Source organism: Denticeps clupeoides, chromosome 2 (genome assembly GCF_900700375.1).
Source record: "Denticeps clupeoides chromosome 2, fDenClu1.1, whole genome shotgun sequence".
NCBI lineage: Eukaryota > Metazoa > Chordata > Actinopteri > Clupeiformes > Denticipitidae > Denticeps > Denticeps clupeoides.
In genome coordinates this window covers 34,271,117-34,297,107 of record NC_041708.1, presented here as the reverse complement: position 1 = coordinate 34,297,107, position 25,991 = coordinate 34,271,117, and the positions used below count along the sequence as shown (strand labels likewise).

Sequence of the window (25,991 nt, the reverse complement as noted above, 5' to 3'; positions counted from 1 at the left end):
AAGTTGGTAAGCCAGATAATGAAGCTCTTTTCTAATTGGTCTAAACAAACTCACTGGTGATTCTTCGCTTTCTGATGTTACAGTCCTTCTAGACAACGGCCCCTGCTAAGAAAATATATGAAAATGCACCCATTTGCTTGTAGTTACTTTTATCCTGCTTAGTATTGCTTCATGAAATCCAAATCCATTCGTTCATTTCTCCCAACTGAGGACAACCAGAAGCAATTCCCTCTAAATCTCACAATAAACCACTCCAGCCACATGCCACAGCAAGAAGGTGTCTAATTAGAACTTCTCCCTCTGAGTGCACTGGAATACGCGTTGTGGGGTCTGCATTCTCTACGGCGCGGCGACAAAGAGTAATGAAAACCAAACAGCGCTATGAGCCAAAGACTTCGTCAGCCTCTCTGGAGAGAGCTGCTGTTGTCTGTGCTGCTCACGAGCTTCCTTCCTGTCTGCCCATGCTCCATCTGCTTGGCATGGTCACCTGATATCAGCAGCAGAATGAGTCACCCTGTGGCCCCCTCGTCCTGCCCGCTACTGGAAGAGTTTCTCATCTGCAAATGGCATTATGTTCTCGTTATTAATCAGCATCATTTCTCATTAGAAAATGCAACAAACAGATAACGGCTTATACAATGCAGGCCTTCACAAATTCACAGTGCATTAATATGTTCAACACAAATACTCCTACTCTAAATACAGTAATTTATTGCTATTTGCATAAGTCTGAAATTGAAAGTCGTTATTGCAACAAATGTCTTATCCTTAAATTATGGCTGTTAATCATAATAAAAAATGTTGCAATGAATTGTTGCAGTGAATTAATCACGATTAAGGACGCAAAATGTGTCACATGGATAAATATTTCCATCGGATCATTTCTGATTTATGTTCTCATCCCGCCTGGAAAAAAGAAGCACATTGTGGACACCTTGGCAGGCGTCTGTAAATAATAAATAAATACGGCTTGCTAGGATGAATTCCGCAACCATGTCATGGGTAAAACCCAGACAGGTAGTAAGCATAGCACAGCTCTATTAATTTATTCAAACATGTTAATTAATTCAAACATGTTAAATTAATTGCAAAATGTTACGCACTGATTTTGATACATAAGGCCTATCTGGAACTGAACATTGAAATATTTCAGTTTATGTCTCTCTCTCTCTTTCTCTCTCTAGTCCAGTGCCTTTCTTTGAATGCCCTTCATAATGAAAGACATCAAATGATACTGATTTGTTACTGATATGTTTAGAGCAGATACCTTTTTTGACCTACACACACTGAATACACTTGCCAAGATTTTTTCCCCCTCGCTCTTCCCCACCCCAGTGCCTAAATGCCAAACCACAGGAAAAAAGCCACATTTATTGCCAGTGGCACTTTCTCCATTAGGTAAAGCCCATGCTGCAGCAGCGAAATGGAAAACAAACTCATTTGCCTTTCAAGCGGAGCAGACGATGGAGAAAGCCTGACAGTGCACCTCAGAGGCCGCCTCTCTGCTGGCAGCTGGCATTTCCGGTGCCTTCCATGCTGAGGGTAAACAGGCAGTAAATTCATGCGGAGTCACGGGACAGCCAGAGCGTGACACTGATTCACGCCGTTATTAAGGGGCTGAGGAGCTGAGATTCCTCTGGGTGAGAGGGTGGCTTCAAGCTTGGGCCGACTGATTAATTTGTGACAGGAGCCAATCTAAGTACCCAGTGCTGCCCAACTTTTTAATTTATATGTTAATCTGCTTATAGGCAGCTAATGCTAAGACTTTCTTCAGGTTGGACGTATCTGAAAGCTTCTCAAACAACAGCACAAGCTCTGCATCATATTCAGTCATGTTATTACATTTGTGGTTTTTAAATAAAAATAAAATTTATTTTGTCTCATGACTGACAAAAGAGGGAAAAGACCTTAAATAAGGATGAAAATCCGTTTTGATTATCTTTGCATCTAGGGATTCAGAAATTGAGGTCAGACCCCACACAGGAAGTAAACAAAACACAGTTGTGTTAATTGGTGTAATTTATTTAAATGCGTTAGATATATCTAGATGAATCCCAGTAATGAATAATTAAAATTTGAAAGTATTACTTTGCATCCATATTCTACACCAGGGGTCACCAACCCTGGTCCTGGAGGGCACCGGTCCTGCACATCTTAGATCTGTCCATGTTCCAACACACCTGATCCAACTAAAGAGCTGTGTGATAATGAGTACAGAGGTTGAGTCGTGTGTGCTAAATGAAGGTAAAATGTGCAGGACAAGAGCCCTCCAGGACCAGAGCTGGTGACCCCTGATCTACACCTTATATAGATAAACAACTGATGTAAGTGAAAGTGAAGTGATTGTGATACACTGCAGCACAGCACACAGTGCACACAAAAAAATGTGTCCTCTGCTTTTAACTAACTCCCTTGGTGAGCAGTGGGCAGCCATGACAGGAGCCCGGGGAGCAGTGTGTGGCGATGGTGCTTTGCTCAGTGGCACCTCAGTGGCTCCCTGGCGGACTGGGATTTGAACTGGCAACCTTCTGATTACGGAGCCACTTCCCTAACTGCAAGGCCACCACTGCTCCATGTAAACATTGACAAACCCGTAAATCCAAATGTCAAATGTCACTTCACACATGAACATATCATGCAGCACTCTGGTAAATAAGAATCTTTGCAATAAACTTCTCTCAGTGGCATCTTTCCCGCTAGGCCACCGCTGCCCCACAGGGCTCTAAGTGGGCTCTAACATACAAAAATTTAAGTAATAACTAGCCATTAGAACAGGCCCCTTCCTGTTCACAAATGTCTGGGTTATTACTTTATGAAAAACACAATTGAGTAAAATGCAGTTAGACTTACATGCACAGAAACCCACCTCATTAATTCGCCCTGTGACAATTTTGGCCTTTCAGTAAAGTAATCATTCTGCTCTCAATGGTTATTTACAGCCCTCATTGTTCTGCTAAGAGGACCAGCTCTGCCAGGGTAAGATGACCTATGGCGAACATGTCAGGAATGGATAAGGCCTTTCTGTCAGTAAGAGTAAAGGCCAAACAGGACGTGAGGGTGTTATATGTATAGCCCTTTCATCTCTGTGTCTGCTCCTGTAACAAAGAAATCTCCTTTCAGCAGTAAAAGAACATGGAATTCTTGTGAAGCATTTAATCTAAATTATTTCCATTGCGCGGACGTATTATTCGCCAGTGGGCTATTCTAAAGCGAATGACTCTTGACGTGAATGAGGTTCCTGCTTTTTCAATCCTAAGGATTTAATTCATTATTAAATGAGCATGTGGAATAGCTCACTGATTCAGGGGAAATTCCATCTCTGCCCACGTCCTGCTCCATCCCATAGGCGGCAAAAAATCCCTCATTATCATCTGTATGGCAGCTCTAGTCAGAGATGTGCTGACAGACTTGGTGCAAAGGAGAGAGGCAGGCCGGCAGCAATGTCCAATCAGAGCTGCCGATTGCCACCCACGCCGCACTCCAGTTGTAGATCATAATATCAACCAGGCCTGCAACAATCCTGATTGACGGCTGTGTTGCTAGCACACCGCAGCTGAGACCAAGGACATGGGCCTTCACTCAAGGCCTTTGTAATGTTAAATTTGTCTCAAATGAGTCATCTGATGGCAACAGATCGTGCCACATATTGTGCAGCTCCACTGCCCACAGCTTCACTGAGCACAGTTCACTCCACGCCTTCGATCGCATTGTTTCAACTGCAACGCTTTTCTACCGCAAGTCCTTGGAGATGCACGGGAAAATAATACTTTTCACTCAGTGGCTGATGCACTTATACGACAGACAGGAGTGTAAACAGCGAGTTACAGGAGTGGCTGCATCATTTCAGAAGGCTTAGGTTTATAGTACAGGAAGAAGTCCTGCTTGTAAAGCTCCATACCTTCTAAGCACAAACTGTGAGATGTTGTAGCGTTTAGAAAGGAGATCACAGGTCCATGAATCAACATGTGTTGATCTCTTCACAGCTTTATTTCTAAGCCGTGGCCCCTCCCCTCAAAAGGCCAGAAAATGGCATGAGGTGCCATGTCAGGAAGGTCTTTTTTTTGGGTGTGGATGACCACTGTTTTCCTGTATCAGGGGGACTCTTTGGACAAATCAGAAGAGTCTGATTGGTCTCTGGCAACCTTTTTGTGAGCTACATGAGCTACATCAAACCTCATTTGCGGAGCTCTTTCCAACTCAGTTGCTGGGGCTTCTCGCCCAGCTTCTGGGCTCTTAATTAATGCATCATTTATGGCATCAAAATATGCATCAAGTTGTGACAGTAAAATGAAAAGAACAAGGTTGCAAAAGATGAAGGACACAAAAGATGAAGGAAGATCACCAGCTGACAACGATGAAAAGTGGGAGTCTCCCAGGAGAATTGTGAGGGTTGGCTGGGATGAGTGGGAAGTGTCAGTCAAACATAACACAGTTATCAGGCTCAAAAATTAGCTGTCAGCCTCAGCTGGAGACTCCACATAGCTGGCCCACGCCTGTCATCCTCTTACCTGTGACCAGTTCCCTCACGTCCACGTCCGAGGTCTTGCGTAGCAGACGCACCAGGGCGGGGATGCCCCCACAGTTCTTCAGAGCGACCTTGTTGTCGTCGTTGGCCTTGCCATACACCAGGTTCCTCAGGGCGCCGCACGCACTGCGATGCACCTCAGACATCCTGTGATCCAGCAGGTCAACTAGCAGCTGAATCCCCCCCTGCCGTCGAATCTGTCAGAGAAAATGAAAGGCTGGTTATGAACAGACGTGGTTGTGAAAATGTTAAAAAAAGTTTTCTTCAAAAAGAAACAACATTAAAGTGAAAAACACACAAATAATGAAAATTTAATTAGCTAAAATGTCTGTAGATGAAAAATAATGTTATGAAAAACAGGATAAACAGAGCAGTGGAGACTTTTTGTTTCATTCTCTCTATATATTGTCACACAGAAATAAGAACTATTTAAGTAAATCAATATCTGATAAACATTTGACAGTTATGTTTTGTTTGCTTTTAAAATTGCTTGCTGCTTAGATAATCAATTGTATTGGTCTATATTTTAGCTGTTTGCACGGTACTGTTTATAGACTGATATTAAAGTTGTGTAATGTTTAGGTTCTTAATTTACTATGAAAATAAAAATAAATACATCATTATTACTTTCTCAGTGGCTCTTTACTGAGCTTCCTGTTGCATCTCTTTTCATGATGGTGGGATCAGGAAAATAAAGACCAAAGCAACACTACATGCCCTGTAAGAGCAAAAATTTTGCTTTCATCTAACCCCGTCCCCTTCAGCTGCTCATTTAATGTGAAGAGTAGTTCATTTTATCCTATCAAACAGTTTACACTCTGCATCAAAGAGTTCACTAGATGCACTTTACTACTTAACCAGATGCCCCTGTCTTCCAAGTTTTCCCTTAGTATCACTAATCCCGCTAAGAAAGATAAAAACAAGAAATTCAGTGACAAAACACCATAGCAGAAAAGTTTGTTAAACACGCATTCTACATTTAAGAGCAAAGAGTAAGAAGAGAATTGCGGCTGAAACTTGTCTGTGCTGCAAAAAAGACCCTGACATTTTATCCCACACTGAAGCTTGTGAGTAATCATTAAGACCATTACACTACCACAGGCTAGGTAAATGTACCAGGAAAATGTCTCCAGGAATAGCTAGTACACCAATTACCAAAAAAAAAAGCTTCCTCAAAGCGCATTTTGAGTTCTTATGGCCCTAAAATGTGGAGGCCACCGGTGCTGAAATGGTGCCCTTTTAAAGGCAGGGCACAGCACTTTCAGCAAAAAAATGACTCAATTAAAGGGTAGAGTTCATTAAAGTGCTAATAATGACACCATGAAGCAGAAGATCGAATCATCTGCCAACACACGCCGACTGCAAATGTGGCAGTGTGCTCCACCACAAATCAAATAGTGGATCCCTCGCACACTCCCTTCATGCATTTTTTTTGGCAAAAGAGACAGGTACGCCTCCGCCGTGGCAGCGTTATTATTTGAAGATTACAGCGGCGGATTGATTTGTTTTCTCCCAGGGCCTGCTGAGCATACGTAATGCACTGCAGAATTAGCTTTAGCCACAGCGTCGGGCGCCCGGGCGCGATAGAGACGCCGCCGGGACGCGGCAGCCAAATCCCTTCGGGGGAGATGCTGCGGCAAATCAATACTGCCACTTCACCTCTTTCCTTAAATTAACCCCCCCCGCCAACACCCCTCTTAATCCTTTTGTTTGGAGAAAAGCCTACTACTGACATCACGGACACTTTGTGGTTTCTGATGTAGAGTAGCAAGAGTACAAAGACAAAAATTGTCACAAGAGGACCAAAACGATGCAGTTTTCCCATTTCCCCCCACCATTTTCACACTGAGAAGGTCTGAGAACGGCTTCAGCACACATGATAACATTTCTGGATATTGAACAAATCTGCCGCTGACTCTGTAGACTGGTGAAGGAGCGAAACAAAAGCGAGACCCCGCGGAGAGGGGCGTTGCTCAAACTCGTGTGCATCATTAAACAATTGTTGTTGTTGTCGTTGCATTTCACCCAGGAGTTGAAAGCACTTGTCCTGACTGCATACCTGTCCCAAAATGCACAGCTCAGTGTTGCTCTGGTGGCAGGACTCATTATTCTGATCGCCGGCAATGGAGAGGAAACAGATGTTCGGAGAATCAAGAGAACAAAAAAAATAACGCTCCACTGCAGGGAAAGGAGCCACCTCCAAACAAGAACACTCCCTGAATATAACACCAAGGATGGTGTCGGGGTTTGTGTTTGTGAATGTTTGCCTGCGTTCATGTGTGTCTAAGTGAGTGTGTAGGTCGCGAATAATCAAAAACCTACATGAAAATAAGATTGTGAATAACATTATTCCTCCTTGAGACTCATACTTAGGTTAAGACACACAAAAAAAATGAATTTGGGGATCAGAGGTCAAGGTCACTGTGAACATGATATAGCAGGAAGAAGGGAATGGTCAAGGTCACTGATGGTGGGACCATAGATACCGGCTAGTGAAATTCAAAATGTTTTGGTCAAATATCAGTTTCATACGTTCATACTCTAGGCTACAGTGATGAATGGTATCACGCAAACTCATTCTTGTGCGACAGTAGCATACGCAATACAACCTCAAAATATTTAGAATATTGTTTAAAACAACAAAACAAAATTTGTGTGCCTTTTGAAAATGTTGTGTCTTGATAAATTGGCCTTGATTATCTGAAATGGCAGGGAAAAAAATCTGTATATCCTTAAAAGCTTGACAAAAAGACCACACAGCACACAGTCCTTTTTTCAATTGCTAAAATAACATAAATTCTGTACTGACATGCCTGATACAAATCTAGCAAATCTAATGATAGGCTAATCTTTTTTTTATGTAAAGCACCATTATGTTTTGACAGTCATTTTAGAAGCTTCAAAATAATTCATTATTTCACAAAGAATCTGTAATGTAGAACTAAATATAAGGAATCTAAAAGTACCAAGTAGTGAAATAGAGACAACAAGTTGACTAATTTTATTCACTTTTCGATGCTCATTTTTTGACGGAGTAAGTGTGTGTGATTATCTGAGACAATTTGTAATGCTGGAAGTCGGAAGACGTTTTAACGTTTCTTACCATTTCCCTGGAGCTGTAAACCAATAGCATCATGACTCCATCAGCCTGATAGACATGAGACTGAGAGGTACTCAATTAAAGTAGGTGCTGAACAGGAAGAAGCTCTTCTATTACAAACTCACAAATGCCTGTCGACAGCCCTGCATCGCCCTGCAAGAAACTGCTGAAGAAGGTGAACTTAAGCTGCTCTTTGGTGAGAGATATTCAGACCCAGAGCCTTTAAATACACTGAACTCCTCTCTCCAGCCTGAACCTGAATATCATCCAATGCAGCACATGCAACTAATGCTGTGATTGACTTAACCTCAGAAGTTTTATATATATATATATATATATATATTATACACACACACACACACACACACATGTATGTATGTATCTATGTATCTATGTATGTGTTTGTGTGAGTGTGAGTGTGTAAGGAGGATATATAAGGACAGTTACAGGGACAGTACCACTGGAGCAACGTTAGACTTTGTGGTATTCTGCTTCATAGGCAAATTTCTTACCTGCTAAGCTACTACCGCCCCTGTGTATAATGTGTAATGGGCCGGGACTGGGGTCCATTGTGGGAAAATGACAAATTAAATAAAAATATTAAATGCAAATAAAAAAGCTTGACTAGTAACAAAAAAGTATGTACAGTCTGATGTACCGTATAGCCTATATATTACTACTCATTTAACACACACACACACACACACACACACACACACACACACACACACATATATATATATATATAAAATTTATCTGTCTTTTTGTAGCACATGACTCATGCTCATTCAGAATGAGACAAGAAATGGTTAACATTTAGTTTACATTTATTGGTGAGCCAGTCTTAATTGATGCACATTAATAAAATACATTCATAGCATCGTTGTCTTACATTTGTGGCCTTGACAACATAAAACACGATATCGAATGGCAGAGGATAGGATATTTTGTAATGAAAGTTTTAAACGAGGGGTGACCTTATAATTGGCATCGTCTTTTATTTGGGTCCTTATCAAACCACTGCACACCAAAGCACTTGACTGCCGACTGCCATGGTTAGAGAACAGACTGCAGACATCAGCGCTCCCGAAGCTAGTCTGCCATATCAGCTGGCCCAATCATTATTTAGCCACCTGATATGCCCCTATTAAATGCTGAAGCCATCACTTCCTCCCTTATGTGACCATTTTCTAACCCACCCACTTCCCCTGACACCTGAGGGTTCTGTAACCTTCTTTTTTATTCTTTTGAAAAATAAAAGATGCCTGCTCAAACACACTTTTAGCGACCCAGTCAGTGTGGCATAATGAGTAAAAAACAGTAGATAAAGGATAAATAGTACACATGGCTGTTCCTGGAGGCACCTGTGAAATTTGATATAGCTGCACCAACCAGCCCGGGCTGTTGTGTTATCATGTTATGTGATGCTCACACCTCTGATTTTGTGATTGTGATTGCATCGCATTCACACATATTGTGCAGGGGAGGCGTCTCTCTGGTTTATGCCGGAGCAGAAGATCTAAAGGAAGCATTTGCTCGGCTTCTTCTAACATGCGCATCATTGTTTCTATCCCTCTCCAGCAGCTTGGAAGTGTGTGCGTGTGTGTGTGTTATGAGGCCCTGAGGAGACTCTCATGAGGAGGAGCAAGTGGTTCAGCCCCCCCTCTCCCATCCAGCCTCCCACCTCCACACAAACTGTCACATGCAGTTAACTCCATCCACTGCAGCGCCGACACACAGATGTGTCTCCTGCCCAGATGACATTTCGAGGGGAGATGAAATCTGCATGTGGATGGCTTATCATCATCTTTCAACACTGACATAAACACGGTGACAATCTACTACTGAGCCACACACACATAAAGGACATGTACACTTTTGGATCTTTTGTCATCTTCTGTAAACAGGGTATTTCAGTGTGGCCTAGCAAATATTTACAAAGGGTACTACATATACTAGATCATACATCATTTGTGGTGCTATGATGATGCTATGATGACTTTGGCTTATTTGTAGTATGTGTAATTAGAAGGCTTGGGATTCATTATTCATGCAGCAAAATCCCAATTTTTTGTTGATTAAATATTGTTAAAGATCAGCACTAAATATCAGCAATAAACCAGACAGATAGGTGCAAGTAAATGTACTTTCTCCACTGTCAATGTCTCCTGGAATTCAGACTCAAATCAGAAAGCACCTCTAGATAGAGCTGTTGAACTATGATAATGTTTCCTGTGCTTTGTGCATAGTCCCTATCTGGGCTTCAAAAGCTATGAGCTGATAAGAAAGCATGATATTATGTGTCTGCATAAAATGTTAGCTAATAATAAAATAAATAACATGGTCCAGAATAGCCTTTTTTGTTTTGTTTTGCATTTGTAGGGTATTCATCCATCAATTCCAAAGCATAGGGAATGCAAATGCCCTGTTTAGAGGGAACTGTAAACACTGTGGGGAATAAGTGATCACTCGATCAGCAGTTGATAAATTTACCCTAATAATAAAGCGCTGATAAAAAAAATTGTAAAGAAGCATGTCAGTATTGTCAGATGTTACGCTTGCTGTTAAAGGTTTTACTTCACTAGTAAAATTAGCTCTGAAGCAGCTGCAGGTTCCCCAGGTGCAACCCGGGTAATGAACTGAGAAGTTATGTCTTTACTGGGGACGTTGCAGGGTGTTCCTAGTGAAGCAATTTTGAAGGGTACCTAACCTGACAGCTATTGCGTCCCAGCACTGCCCAAGGTTGTACAGACACTGGTTCTTATTTGTTCTGCACAAGACACTATTTACACTTTAAACAACTTGAAGCCCAGTGTTGCCCAATTTTTGTTGGCCCAGACCCTGACAGGAACATACAAATTTAGATATACCTAAACTAAACCCTGCCCCTGAACTTAACCTCAGATTTACGTCATTACATTTCCACGAACACTATTGCACCCTCTCAACTAGGTTAAAGGAAGAAATGAGGCACATGAGGTTATTGGTTTCTAGGGTACATACACAGGTACATGCAGCAAACTCGACACTGTAAAAGGTGCAGGAAATTTCAATCTGCTCTTTCAAGGTTTTGTTAAGAAGGAGAAGGACATTTTACACACAAAACATTTTGTCAGTATTGTTGCTGCAAAAAAGAAAGCAATGCAGCATGAAGCTCTGAGGGCAAAAGTCTGCAGCATTCTGATGGAATAAAGCATCCTCACTTTGCCATCCTGTGAAAAAAGGATTCATTTCAGTACGTTTATTTATTTATTTTATTAAATAACATTTAAAAGTTCTAAAGATTTGTTCACCCTCATTGTCTCAGCCCAATGAACACAACTGCTGGTCTACTGTGTGTGTTGAATGGCTGTCAATACCGTGCTTTCATCTTATTGTGTAGTTGGGCTATTAGACGGTAATTACAAGAGCTACAAAACGCCATGGTTTATATTCCGTAAAAGTGACTATTGGGAAATCTAGCCACTGAAACTCATGTCCACATTCCAATAACGAGCTGAATTATCCGTCGGCCGTAATAATTCCATAAAAACAAAATAAATGTGTTTCAGACGTAGCGCTTGGTTTCCAGAGTAACAGCACCCATCAAAGACCCATCGGACTGCATAACGCAGCCTGGCTGATCATGTTGTCGGACAACTGTGGTTCAGAGGAACGTAAAAGGAAGGCATGAAATCTGATGAGTGTTTACCGAGATTTTACTTTATTTTTTAAGGTACAAACGCAGATGTTCTTTGCTTCTAGCCGAATGGGGAGCTGATGAGAGCTGAATGCTGAAGCGGTACCTCGGCTTTGATCTTGTTGTCTCCGAAGCACAGGTGCTGGAGGTAGGCAGCGGCATTGGACTGGACCGAGGGGAACTGATGCTGCAGCATCTGGATGACTTCTGGCAGTTCGGGATCTCGCCAGCCAAATTCCCTAGAGGGAGAGAGAGGGAGGGCGGGAGAAAGGTGAGGGGGAGAGATGAGTACTGATGTACTTTCAAGAAATACATTTAAAAAATACTCATTCCTTTAACCTTAACATAGCACACAACATATATGGAAGAGTAAAATAAATGTTATGTTTTTCCTTTGAAAGTGTAATGGCTCTACTGAAATGTCAGTGAAGCAAAATGTGGATTCAAATGTGGATTCAACCAAACTTTTCAACAGCAGTTAATGCACCACTTTTTTATGAAGTACTGAAACCTTTGATCAATGTATGATGGATTATTTTCCATCACTGCATTAATCTTAAACGCATACATTCTCTAGGACCTCATCCGTACCCATGTTACATGCAGTTACTGTATTACTGACTGACAATAAGTGGTATATGATGCAGACATTTATCGTTTTTTTATGTCTGGCATAAAAAAATCTCTTGATTGTGTTTCTTTTGCAACCATTATGCTATAATTGTAGATTAATGTTATTTTATAGACAAAGGCATGTTTGTGGACATTTTTTTCATCAATGAAACTAAATGAACACACACACACTGCCAGCAATTATTAACAACCTTCCCTTTAATTCAGTCCTGTCGTTTTGCAAGGTGAGCCGTTGATAAATAAGGTCTCTAAATTAATGTGTGTTATCATTGCTCTGATAAAAGCAGATAGAAGAAAGGACAGACACTGTTGCTTTATACCTGCACAAAGCGAAAAGGTGGCCCTGTTGAATCAAATATGGCGATAAGATCGGCTGTGAGCAAAAAGAGGCCATTTCTCCTGAGGAACAACCCTGACACAGCAGATGACAGAAATGATAAGGTGATAAGAATCTTGTTTTTTATTAATTAACCCTTGAAACCTCACCACCATAAACTGCTAATTTCAGCTAATTGCAGTTCTTGGTACATGGAATGAGGGTCTCGACCCATCAAAGCTATACGAGAAAGTCAGGAATAGGGTACATTTTCAAAGGGTGTCCAAGGGTGCTGCAACGCAAGAAAATGGACAATAGAAAAATGATTAAAAGTGCAATGAAGAAAAGCACAGCACCATGATTACAGTTTCCTCTGCTCAATCAGAAATTTGTAGCATTTCACAGGCAACCTGACAGATCTGGGGCACAGAAATAGATCTAGAATCATTTTTTCCCCTCTTTATCACAGATACTGATATTGCGCAGTGAGACATGAACACATAAATAGTCATTTCAGCTCCAGAAAACATTAAAGACGCCTGATCAACTACAAATAAGGACCGAAAAGAGCATTTTCACTGTGTTTTCAATGCACCTGCATGCACCAAACGTTCATGTGCAAAACCAGGCAGTGACAAAGACTGGTATATTTATGTATATATCAGTCATGGCTTTTGACATGAAAGCTGTCAAAACATCAGTCCTCTTCAGAGGCCTTGTCTCGGAAATGCTGCTGACAGCCAACGTGGGTGATCAGTTCATTCTTGATGCTGTGGGGCACGCTAATGCTATTAGAAAGAAATTGTTGCGGGCATTCAACACCCCTGCCAGCCAATTAAAAGCCTGCATCTGTGCATACCCATAAGGCCAGAGAGTGACGGGTTCACACAAAACCATGTCGTCCCCACCGCCAGTGCACTTAATGTGAGTGGACAAGTGTTATCACGGCACTCATCCATAGAGGGCCGCCTGGCCCGGGTTGGCTCTGCACTGCGTATTATTTATGGAAGCTGCTAATTATGTCCCTTCAATTTCTGCTGTAGATAATTTTTTTTTGCACTGACTCATGGATACACTGGACTGATTACAGATATTATGATATATATATTTTTTGGCCATTACAAACAAAAATGTAATGGCAAGTCTGACCAGTTGACGGGTCCATTCATCCAATGTATACAGCTGCTTATTTAGGTCTGTGTTACAGAAAAGTGTTTGGACTCAATATAAGAAAGACACGGGAATGGCATGGGGAAGGTTTGTGAGTATTTGACTCACTACTTAACCAATAAGAATTTTTTTGGTTAGAGTGATGATAGTCTATCTGCAGGCTTAGTGTGGTACTAGACGTGGTTCACTAAATCATCCATAATGAGGACGCTGCATGAGAGATTTTAATCATCCCTATGGGCTCCTGTGTTTGTAAAAACGTCATTACATTTAATCTTCATTGAGTCATTAAAAAGGATGGTTAGTTGGTTCTTCCCCTCAAAGGTACAGAAAACAAGCAGCCCTTTCTTGATTTCCTGACAAACAGATTTCTCTGGCAAACATTTCCAATGCACAATGTCACCACAAAATATGTCCATGTACATGTTGTGCTGTCTATGGGCACCACCAATGCTTACTGCTTTAGCCCATGTTGCAAAGCTAATGCTGAGCCAATGTATTGTGTTAAATTCAACCCTTACATTGCGGTGATTTATGAAGCTGTGCCAATATCTGATTGGACCCCACCTGCATCTACCCATAACAGACTATTGTGATTAAAAAAAAACCCAGAATCATTCTCTTCTGAAAGTGTGGCGGTTTTGACCCATTTAAGGCAAAATTGTCTTTGCAAATCCCTACACACATGTACATATGAGACTCTAGGGAAATAATGTGTTTTTAAAAAGACAAATTCAGCCTATTTCAAACTGATTAAAAAACTATTTTCCCACCATCATGTGGTTTGTGGCACAAATACACCAATTAGTCTGAGAAAGCTGCAGCCCCTCTATTAGATTAAAAGAAACTGTGTCCACAGGGCTCAGTGCTGGGCCCTTTTTATTTTCATTGTACAAGCTGCCACTCACCCAATTAATCTGTAGACATGGGATATATTTTAGTTTTGCAGACAACACCCAAGTGTACAAGTTTACAGTCAAGATGGATGACGTTCACCACCTGCCTAAACTAGAAAACTGACATCAGAGACTGGATGACCTGCAAATTCCTCATGCTCAACACGGATAAGAGCAAAGTGTTGGTGATCAGTCCCAAAGGGGAGAGAGATGTGAATTGAAAGCATATAGATAGGAGTGTGCTGTTTTTTCAAATGGTCTTAGTACATCTGTCAATAATCTGGGAGTGACTTTTGATGCTGACTTGTCATTTGATAGTCACATTCAAAATACTTCCAGGATGGAATACTTCCACCTAAGAAACATTGCTAGATTTGGGAAGAAATTAGTTCACGTACCATAATATCTAGAACTGATTTCTGTAATTCTCTGTTCTGTGGTCTGTTCTAGGGTTACTCTGCTGCTTCATTGAATAAACTTCAGCGCATCCAAAACTCTGCAGCCAGAGTTCTTACACACACTAGAAGGTATGTATTGTCTTCTTTGCATTAGCTTCCAGTTAAGTTCCGGATTAACTTCAAGATTCTGCTAATCACACATAAAACTTTGCATGGCCTTGCTCCAGTTTATCTTGCTCCAGTCACCTACTGGTCCCTCATAACCCACCATGCTCCTTTCATTCTCTGGTAGAAGGTAGTGATTGTGGCCCAGTCACTGCTGGAAAAGGAGCATTTGCTAATAGACCTTGAAATCTTTGGAACGATCTTCAGAGGAATGTATGGGATTTTGAAACAGTATAAGTATTTAAATCCAGGCTAAAAACCTACTTATACAGTCTAGCCTGACTGTAGTCAATACTTGGATGCTAATTCATTATAAACAAGGAGACTGCAGTAACCGTCATATGTCATAGTTTTTTGGATGTATTTCATTGTGATCCAGTGTTGACCAGAGGAGAACGGTTTCCCCCTGTCTGAGTCTAGGTTCCTCTCAAGGATTTCTTCCAATTAGAGGGAGTTTTTTCCTTTCCACTGTTGCCTCTGGGGCTTTGAACATTGTTCTATTTTTTAGGCACTTTGTGACAGTGTGACTTGTAAAAAAACGGCATATAAATAAAGATTGATTGATTGTTAGCTATTTGCTGTTAGCTGGAGGTATCATTAGCTACAGAATTTTTTCTGCAGAATCATTGTACCTGCCCTGGGGAAAACAAAAAAACAACTTTTAATAAAGTAAGTGACAGAACTATTCAGTGAAAAAGTGATTGTGAAACACTGCAGCATAGCACATGGTGCACTCCACCTTGGCAGCCATGAAAGGCGGCATATCAGTGGCATCATAGCGGTTCAGGAACCGGCAACCTTCTGATTATGGGTCTCCTCTTTACCCACTAGGCCAACCATTCCATTCAGGGAACTGGGGAAATAACAGGCACATTTGTCCATGACAACTCCAGAAAGAGCACAGTGTCTGCATATTCATGCCGGCAGACACACACAACCAAATGATCAGCAGATGGTTGTACCACAGGAGGCTCACGCCGAGATTAATCAATGACAATAGTGATCTACAGGGAGAAAGGGAGAACACTGACACTTCGGATGAAACGCTGTTCCCAAGGAGAGAAAACACAGAGTGTAGCATCATCATCTTTGTGCGACACATTATGAAGAGAGCAGTTCACTGGGGATGGGCTCCACGTAATTACTCTCTCATAAACTCATAAAAATATTACCTGGAATTATTGTTCCTGAATTTCACTGCAAAAATAACATTGTGCTTCAACTCCGTAGGGGGACGGGATTAGATAGAAGCTTATGAGTGATCTACAGAAGTTATTAAAGCATAAATACTCATTTCAAATGGACAAGAGCACAGTCACAGATGGGTCTTCTGTGCTGCTGTGTGCTGAAAAATTAAATTCTTTTTGTGTGCAGCACATAAAAAAAAATCAAATAAAATAATAGTTCAGCAAAAGATATAAGTACCAGGTCAGGTGAGAACACTATTGGTTGCTCTCCGACTCTGGCCTAGATTTATTCTTATTTCATTTAAAATATTTTAAAATGTGTCCATTTAAAAGCATTTCAATCATTCAAAAAAAGATGAACCTTTTCCCACTTATGTCAGAGTGTTGCTATTTCTCTGAATTATAAAAAAAAGAAATCCAAAATGGGATTTCAAAGAACACAGAGAACGATGTGCATACAATAAACACCACAAGCAGTGTAAAATATAGAGTACAGAAACGGTGCATCCGGTAAAGCATTCACAGTGCTCTACTTTTTCCACATTTTGTTATGCTATAGCCTTTTTCATTCTTTACCTCATAATTTTACAATACTCCAGCATTACACAGTGGGGAAAATGGTTTTACTTGAAAATTTGGCCAAGCTTCCTAATTCCCCAAAAAACTAAATAAACTTAAGTTTAACCATTAAAGCTGTCCAAATTTTCACTGACCATCCCATACCCATACCATACCTATACTTTACTATATGTTGTATTAGCTAATCTTACTTGATCTCTAAGACTCTAATTTTATCCCTTTTACACAAGCCCCTCCCAAATGACCATAACGGTCTCAAGGGTGGCAATAATCCCAAATTCAAATCCCCTCTAGAAACACTGTTTTCAACCAACAAAGGCTGTGTATAGGCTCTTTTTTGAGCAAAAGTGAGAAATGAAAATCCAAAATTGTTATTTTTAACGGATACTTAAGCAATGAAGCAATGGCGCAGGATGTGTGTCTCTGCCTGCACTGCCTTCGGTCTGTTCCCTGCCTCACGCCGACAGATTTATCTGCTGCTGTCACTGAGGTGTAAAGCATAAAATCCCCTTGCAATACCCTACAATCCAACCACAAACCTATCATCAACTTATCACCAGCATTTTTCTCCCAGTCACAACAAATCAGCTTAATGCAGCAGTAGGGGGTGTGGCTGCACAAGGGAACTCGCGGATCATGGCTCACACAATTCCGATTTGGTCACTGTGTTTAAAAGACTAATGTCGACAAAGGCCTATGACTAAAGTGTTAATCGATAAGGTTTTAATGAGATAAGACTCATTCCTCCCCCCCAGGGCAATTGTATTATTGATAAGGTGGACATTATTTAAGAAACAAAATGGCAATCAATCGCCAGCCTTCACTTCCTCTCATTTCAAAGACGGGAGACTCTCATGGGCAATGATCAAATTTCTGCTCAAGAGCAAATGGTGGAATTAGATTTTAAATGAGGCAATTAACAGGGCGCGGGTCCTCAGTGGAAGCACGGACATGAGAGAACATCATTACTTCACATCCACCACAAGATGCAGGAACGGAACTCTGTGTCATTTACTCATGAAGTCCAGGTCAGTACAATAAGTTGTCCCTGGACCAGGTCCATTTATCTCCATTACCAACACCTAAAAACAAACGTAATTTAAATAATAATAGTGGTGATTATTATTAAAGATCATGTTCTGGGTGAAATAAATAGTGACATAGCAACAAAAAGGGCAATTAATTTCTCTTCCACAAGATACATATAACTACCAGGCCATTCATTCTGACTGTTTTTTTTTATGAAATTGCAAATATATATTTGCATGTGACAAAATAATTTATAATAATCAATCATTGGAATACTTATTATACAAATCATTGGAATATATCTTGCTGCAAATTTGTCACTTGAGAGTTCAAAGATCAAGGTCACCATGAAAAGGTTAATTTGGAATGCCTCGAGGCTTTGGTACAAACATAATTAACCGATGGTTCCTTATAATATAATATATCCTGAACTTGGTGGAGGCGGTAATTTGAGTTTTGTCCATTACAGCAGTGCTCTGTCAAAAAAAGGCGGGACAATCCTGGTGCTATACAGGGGACCATGGCTGCTACATAATTCCTAATGAACTATGTGAACATAACTTGAGGGTGGTAGTAGCCTAGTGGGTCCCTGAGCAAGACACTTCGGGAACGGGATTCGATCCGGCAACCTTCTGATCGATCTGATAGGTCTCCAGTGCCCCGTAATTGTAAACTTTAACAGGAGTGACGTGTTAATCAACAACTTTCTAGTATTTTTTGGGGAAGAAAGGAGCGTTCTTGGCTGCAGATGTTATTAGTTGCAGGGCTGCCAAACTGCAGCGAATGTGAGCAGAGGCTGAGCATAATGAGCTGAACAAATGGAGATGGCCAAGGAGGAAAAAGACAGGTGCTCAGTCACTCAGGAGCTGTGCTAATGCTATGCTAATCTCTAGCCCCCCCAAAAATGCTGATTGCCACAATCCGCAAAGTGCATACTATTCCCCATCAAACACACCAATTACAAACGTGTTTACAGAACTGAAACACTTGCCAAATTAATTCTAACCTTACAAATATCCATAATGGAAAACAACTATAACCGTGACACATTTGGCAATTAGCATATCATTTAGCACAATACAATGCTAAACAACAGCTTACGAAAACAATAGTTTATAACTATTAACTTAATAAGAAGTTTATGTTTTGTCATTGGAATGCATCTAGTTAGGCATAGCTGTGTGTTGAAATTTCATGCTGGTAACACAACAGATGTCACAAATGGACAGATGTTTACGTAAGACTTTATCTTGATCTCATTGACACTATTTTCATGCTTTTCTAATTTACAATAAAACAAAACATGAATATATATATATATATATACACACACACACACACACAGACATTTTGTTTAATAAAATTTTAGAAATAGAAAATCCCAGATGATCTCCCTGTCGCTTTCTGTAACATAATAGCAAGCTTTTATTCTTAAGACTAAATTGTGATTCATTTATTGCAAAAAAGTGTGTAATTGTTTTTTGCTGATTGACAGCCCTACTAATAATCATTACAGAATGTTTTAATGAGTACTGTGACACAGAGGTTAACGTTGCATTACATTTGTCTCTGACTGAATTGAACATCGACCAAATGCAAAAATGTAATTTTATTCGAAGTGTGTTTACACATTTGGACTTATTATGCATTTATCAAGGTCTGGTCCGTGACTGAATGGCTGGAAGGAGACCCGTTTCACATCTCTAACTGCAGGGTAATTGAAGAGGTCTTCATACAGAAACAAAAAAAAAGAAGTATAATTGAATCATCAGCATGCCTGATATGCAATGGTGAAAATCTGGAAAGTTCATTAAGGGCTGTGATCTTGAATTAACCTAGCAGCACTCCACTCTTTCTTATTCTAATCATGGTCGATAGCGACAATTAAAGAGTCAAACTCTTTGCTGGGCTAATTTAATTAATCAGCTGGTGCGTTCAGTAGCATGCTAAGCACAGCTAGCAGATATGAGTTAAACGAATCCTCTGCTTGGCTGACTGTTGATTGAAGAAAGTGTCCCCAAAGACACATGCCTGTCTCCTCCGCTGTTGCCCTGCATTGCGAATACATTAGAGAGCGGCAACCATGGACCAGCCAAGGCTAAGGCAACTCTCAAAACTGTGATAATTAGGCACGGAATAAACAAGCCAGTGTCAGGAAACTGACTGTCCGTTGTTTCCTGATTTCCACTGTGACATCCAATCATTCGAACGCTGATGGCAGAGGGGGTGGGGTGTTTGAGAGAGTGGGGTCTGTGCGGTGTGAGCGATCATGTCGCTTTCTAATGAGAACATTTCAGAGAGCAAGGAGGTGTGCACTGTTGCGATGCCAAAGCACATTAACCTGATGGAGTCCCATTCCGTGGTGTAAATTTGATGGAAATAAGGTCACGGCAGACAATACGTAAATGTTAAATGTTTTGCATGAGCCTCCCACCCCCCAACCATACCGGTAATCCCTGGCATGAAATGTTCATGAGTCATGTGGCTCAGACAAGATCCACCATGTACAGGAGTGATGACATTCCTCATACTACAGATGGGGGTCGGGGATCCTTCATTTCGGGGGTGGTCTGACAGCAAAAACCCCCAGTCGGTTCAATCAAGTCCCCTCTCACAGAGACAGGGTACACTGCTTTCACCTTGAGAAGGGGAGAAGGTGGAAAGGGGGTTTCCACCATTTTCTGCATCGGAGGAGGTCAATTAAAGACAAATAAAAGGGTCCTTGATGACAAAGATGAAACGTTTCATTTCATAGGAGTCACGTCTGGGAGAACAGTTGAATGCCAAACATGTATAATGCACCTTTAAAGTATACGATCACACACACACACACACACACACACATTCTCCCCTCTCAGTTTGAGCTGGTAGCGTAGTTCATTTAAAATTGAGGAATTTCATGTCTTATTTACCATTCAGTTTCACTTGGGGTTTGCACAGGCAGACAGTCGAAGGTTTTTCTCATTTACAGTCAGTACTGAATTAATTATCCTCAGCATTAGGGGTTTAATGGTACACTGTGTTTATGGTACAGTGCGGGTGATTTGCTGATCAAAGTATGACTCCGTCAATACTGCTGCATCCTTCTATTAAAAAAAGTATTCAAGAAAGAATCTAGAAAATGTCTCAAAATGTAAAATTAAACCACTTACTCACTTTTTTATGCACGGCTGCTGTATTAATTATTATTATTGAGGGTCGGGGGCTCGTGTGTGACTGACATTGCTCCCTCATTTCGAAATAATATATTATTTTAAATTACTTAAATTAGCTTGTCACTGACTCTTGGACCATCACTGATGCCACTCAAAGCTGTATGTTTTCTCCTCTGCTCTTCTCCTTGTATCTGTACTTTAATTTATTTACTTTACTTACTGCTGCACCTCCACTCAATATGTCGAACTCCTGAAATTCCATTCGGTGCATTTCCGGAGTCTGTGCACAGGGAGAGCTTGGCAAGATGGCAACCTTGTGCAGAGGCAAACAGTGGATTGGTTGTGGATGTGGACACAGATCAACCAACCCCCATCCATCTTCCCAAGAGACAGTGTGGGGAATCATCATCTGATCGCAAAAGCACAACAGTGGATGTACGTCCTGCGGAAGCTAAAGAATTTCAACCTCCTAAAGTCAATGAAGTCGAGACTTTCCTCTGGAAGGAGACTGTGATGCATCAAGACCAAAACGTCATGCCACAAAAGCAGTTTGATTCCATCTACAATAGGTCTCCTCAATAAAGCCTAGGACACACCAGGAAACATCACAGCCTTTATAATTTTTCATTCTGCTCACTTATGCATATTTATTGCAATCTGCTTATTTATTTATTTTATACAGATGGTTTATTCAATCTAGTTCATTGTTATTATTGTGGTTATATCAAGTCAAGTCAAGTCAAATTCCTTCTGTAAATAACTCTGAGCCATTCACAATATGGATTCTAAAAGCATACTGGCTAATATGGATCGGTTGAAAGTCTTTTAAATTTGAGACCATGCAGTCACCGTTCCATGGCCGTATTGGGAGTGAACTGAAGAAGACTTCAATTGCCGTGACAATTTCTGGCCTAAACGTTACACTCCGATGCACACAGAACACGCAAAATAAGAAAAGAGAGCAGTAGTTCCTCAAAAACCGCTAAGCCTCTGCTCTCTTACGTAACATCATAGCGCAACGTCGGCACGGCTGCTGATGCGGGGCGACGGACGGCGCCAGGCTGGCCGTGTCAGGGCCAAAGACAGCGTGGCTAATGAAGGGGCCCGGCCGACTGCCCGTTCGAATCGGATCGGCAGCGCTGGCCCTTGGGCCCGTGCTTTCCGGCATTCGTGTTGGGAGCGGACGATTGGCGACGCACGACTCGCCGCACTCACGGGGGTGTCACTGTCACCCCACGTAAACGCTCTCCACTTCTGAAGCTACCGAGTGGACCCCCCCCCCCCCTGCCATTCTGCCGCTAGGTAAGAGCACTCTTCCACAGCGCCGCCGCAGCACAAAACATATTCAAGCAGACACTCCAGACGCTGAAAACCGGAGGTAGGTGAAGTGGCGTCGACAGAAGCGACAAACACTCGTGTCACGGCTCTAAAAGACTCTAACAGCGGGATAATTGCCCGACCTGTGAGAGAAGGGGATTGTGGGAGTGTTGAACTCAGTTGGAAGGTGCTTTAGTCCGAAACCCACCATAAGAGTGGGCGCACTTGTGCAATTAGGGCGCAGAAGAAAAACAAAATGTAATAAATAAATGCCTGGAGTGCTGCTTAAACAGAAGCCTCCACAGCCTCGGAAGACAAAGGCCGGTGCATTGTGGGAGAATGAAGATGTAGATAGATTGTTTAAAAAAAAAAAAAACATCAATGCTGTTTGTGCATGGGCTGTGGGCTCTATTGATATGATAAGCTTTAGTGTCTCTCTCTCTCGCTCCCCGTCTCTCTCGCTTTTCATTCGTCTGTCATTTTATGTTCCTCGGTTAGGCATTCAGCTCACAGAGGTAGTTCATGGAGGAGAACAGGGCCTGAGTATGCTGGACAGAGGAGGTGAGAGAGAAAGCTCTGGTTAATTCATGCAACTGGAACACTTTGATGTCTAGTCATTCCTGTACAAGAACAGCACCGCTGGATCATTCCGTGTTTGGTCCCATCATGACAAATGAGGAGTCCTAACCAGTCACCCATCAACACAACGACCATCCAGCAGCACAGGCACGGTGTGAAAAGCCCACATTCATCCCAACAATGAGGCGTTTAACTTGTTATGTTTCCTTCACTCTGACAGGAAGAACGAGGCACCTTTCATCATTTCCCATGCATGCTAAACAAATATCACATGGCTGCGTTCCACGGATCATCTTTCATTCGGCTTTCTTTCTGTGTGTCTTCTACCACAGTCTGCCAGCACCATAGCAGTGGGCGAGGCAGTAATGGCTACAACGATTTATTTAAAAATAAAGTTGAATTAAAATGTTTTGAAGCTGAAAACTTCAGAGCCAATTCAGCATTATTCCATTCTGTTCTTTTTGGATAATTTGGAGAAAGCAGGAGTGGGTGCGTCATTTTATTTCCTTCACCCAAATATCTGTACTGACTGATGGGAACAGTGAGAAACATGCTTCTGTGCTGCACCCTCATTACATACACTCATCTCCCAGTGGTGGTTAAAGGAACACTTCGGTCATTATTTCATCATGTACCTTATTAAAATGTTGCCTTCAATCAAGTGAATTTTTATTCTTTGTCTTCGCATGCATTCATAAACAATAAAAAAATAATGTTATTCATAATGTTATTCATAAATGTAATTTTAACAGTGAGAGTAATAAGATCGAGACAGTACAACTAGTGAGACAAAATTCACAAGACAAGCGCAATGCAATGGAGTAAACAATCAAGACAATGCAAATGAACAACAATCTAAGGTGCAAAATGCTACTGCATGTGCAGTATGAACACTGTACCCATGTGCAAGATCCTTAGTCAGGTTAATTTAATGGGCACTCTGTGCCTGTGTTCAAAATAAGCCACTCATTACACATGCAAAATGGAAAAACGCTGCCAACGTTCAAAGCATACAACACAAAATCCATAATTGATTTGGAAGACACTATTATCTTGGGCCATGTCCATTTGAAATTTGAATGAATTTAAAATGCCCATTACTGTTAGCAATTTTGTACTGTGCAAGACTTAAAATGATTTCAGGTATATGCTGAAAATTAATTAAATGTTCTAAAGAGATGAAAAAAGGAAAACTAACAGTAAACAATCCAAATAATGTAAAGAATAACTATTTAGATCAATGGATCTTAAACTTTTCATGATGTGTACCACCTCAGAATATATTGCCATTATCACCAGTATTAAAAAACAGTAGCAAAACCCTATTTAAATCGTTTACACAGAAGGTAGTTTTATTCCTAATATTACTATAATATAACATAGCAGTTGAGGATATGAACTGTACTATATTCAAGATATTGAGAACAACAACTACAATGCATACAAACACACATCAGCCATGAATATTAGTGGTTCCACAGTTTGAGAAGCAAGGGTTCAAGATTTTGCATTATGACTGAGGTATAGCAAATGGACAATGAAACAAGTCTCTCAAGGTTTAAAGAAAGAACGAAAGTTAAGTGCTTGTGAAACACTGCAGCACAGCACACGGTACACACAATGAAATGTGTCCTCTGCTTTTAACCCATCACTTTCAGTGAGCAGTTGGCAGCTATGACAGGCGCCCGGGGAGCAGTGTGTTGGGATGGTGCTTTTTCTCAGTGGCACCTCGGTGGATCGGGATTCGAAACCTTCTGATTATAGGGCCGCTTCCTTAACCGCTAGGCCATCGCTGCCCACACCACACAACTGTGTGTGACATGACTCTACAGTACACAAAACACAAAGATGAGCTAACCCCACCCACCACCCGCATCCCTGCTGCTACAGAGCTCCGCCTGTCTGGACAGCACTACTGTAGCATGCGTCCCGTGTGAGTGGCTGCTTGTTATTAAACGCGTGATGGGACAGAAGCTGATGACAGAGGTGTCTGAAAAGCGGAGTCACTGAGCCAGAGTGCAACACAGAATGAGTGAGAATGTGTAATGTTGAAATGCCGAGAGCAGGTGTAGCACGAAAGAGGGGTGGCCTTCATCTCCACCAATGCAGCCAGCACATCACAATACAGCACCGCCTCCACAGACCTGACAGCTAGCTCCCTGTTCTTTTTCTCAATGCTTTTTTTTTAGTTCTCCAGCAGTTTGCTCGAGGACAATGTTCCTAGTCATGGTCTTCAGGCATGAATCTCAGGCTCATTACTGATAAGAGGGATTTGAAGCCAATGGTGTCAGTTGTGATTGCAGACATTATCTTCATCAAACAGGCAACAAACCACAGTAAAACCCTTTCAAGAGGGTGTTCCTATGTCATATAAGGAATTCCTTCTTCTTCCTTTGGCTCCTGCCATTAGGGGTCACCATAGCGGATCAACAGTGGCTTATTTACAGAAATAAATAACTGAAGTTACATGAATCTTGAGGAGATTAAACCATTTTTTTTACACTTTTGTTGGAATTTCTGCCACGTAGAACATGGACTTTAATTGTGTTTTTTTATGGACTATTATAACTTTTACATGTGGAACACATAGCAATATGGACATTTGGATTTTAGTATAGCCTACAGTGTTGCCAGATACCTGATTGTTTCAGACCAAAATGCGCGAAACCACACACAAAACACAAACAAATCTAACAAGTATTTAAAGGTCTCCAACACCTGTGTGTTCCAGTCTCCAACAAGAATGTTCCTGTCTACCTTGTTGTCCTGCACCAGTCTTGTCTTGTCGTTTTCACACGAACGTCGACATCTGCGGATGTTGCGGCTCACGGCTCGCACCGGTTCCTGTTCATAGGTTGCATTTATACTAGTCTAAACAATAACACAATGTCAGATCTTATTGATGTTGGACTGCTGTATGAAACTTCGATATACTGAAGATGGCTTTCAAAAGTACATTTGATATGCTTTGACCTGTGAAGTTTCACATAACTGTTTCATACAAGCTACAAACTTTGACAAATAAAATATTCTTTCATTACTCAGGTTAGAAGGATGTATGGAAGTATGTATGGCTGCATACATGAAATGTTCGCTTATCTTTTACCTGAATCACAGGTAAGACAACTGTTAGATTTTTTAGGGGTGCTGATGGTGCATCACAGTTACAAGGGAATGTTACAAGGGAAGACATTCTCTTCTTTCCTTTTATGAAGAACAGTTCAATGACAGTACCTTACACTAAATCAGACAGAAAAGGAAGC

At 41.2% G+C, this 25,991-nt stretch overlaps 1 protein-coding gene across 5 annotated transcripts in view; it reads right to left on the bottom strand.

The window, feature by feature from the left end:
- Window positions 1-25,991, bottom strand: part of ctnnd2a (catenin (cadherin-associated protein), delta 2a) — a 243,488-nt gene that overhangs the window by 66,218 nt on the left and 151,279 nt on the right. For all 5 annotated transcript variants that reach the window (XM_028963713.1, XM_028963707.1, XM_028963722.1 and 2 more), the window contains 2 exons: window positions 11,411-11,543; window positions 4,509-4,722 (listed from right to left, as the gene is read on the bottom strand). In XM_028963713.1, the coding sequence (XP_028819546.1) occupies window positions 4,509-4,722; window positions 11,411-11,543 (347 nt within the window). The remainder of the gene's footprint in view (window positions 1-4,508; window positions 4,723-11,410; window positions 11,544-25,991) is intronic.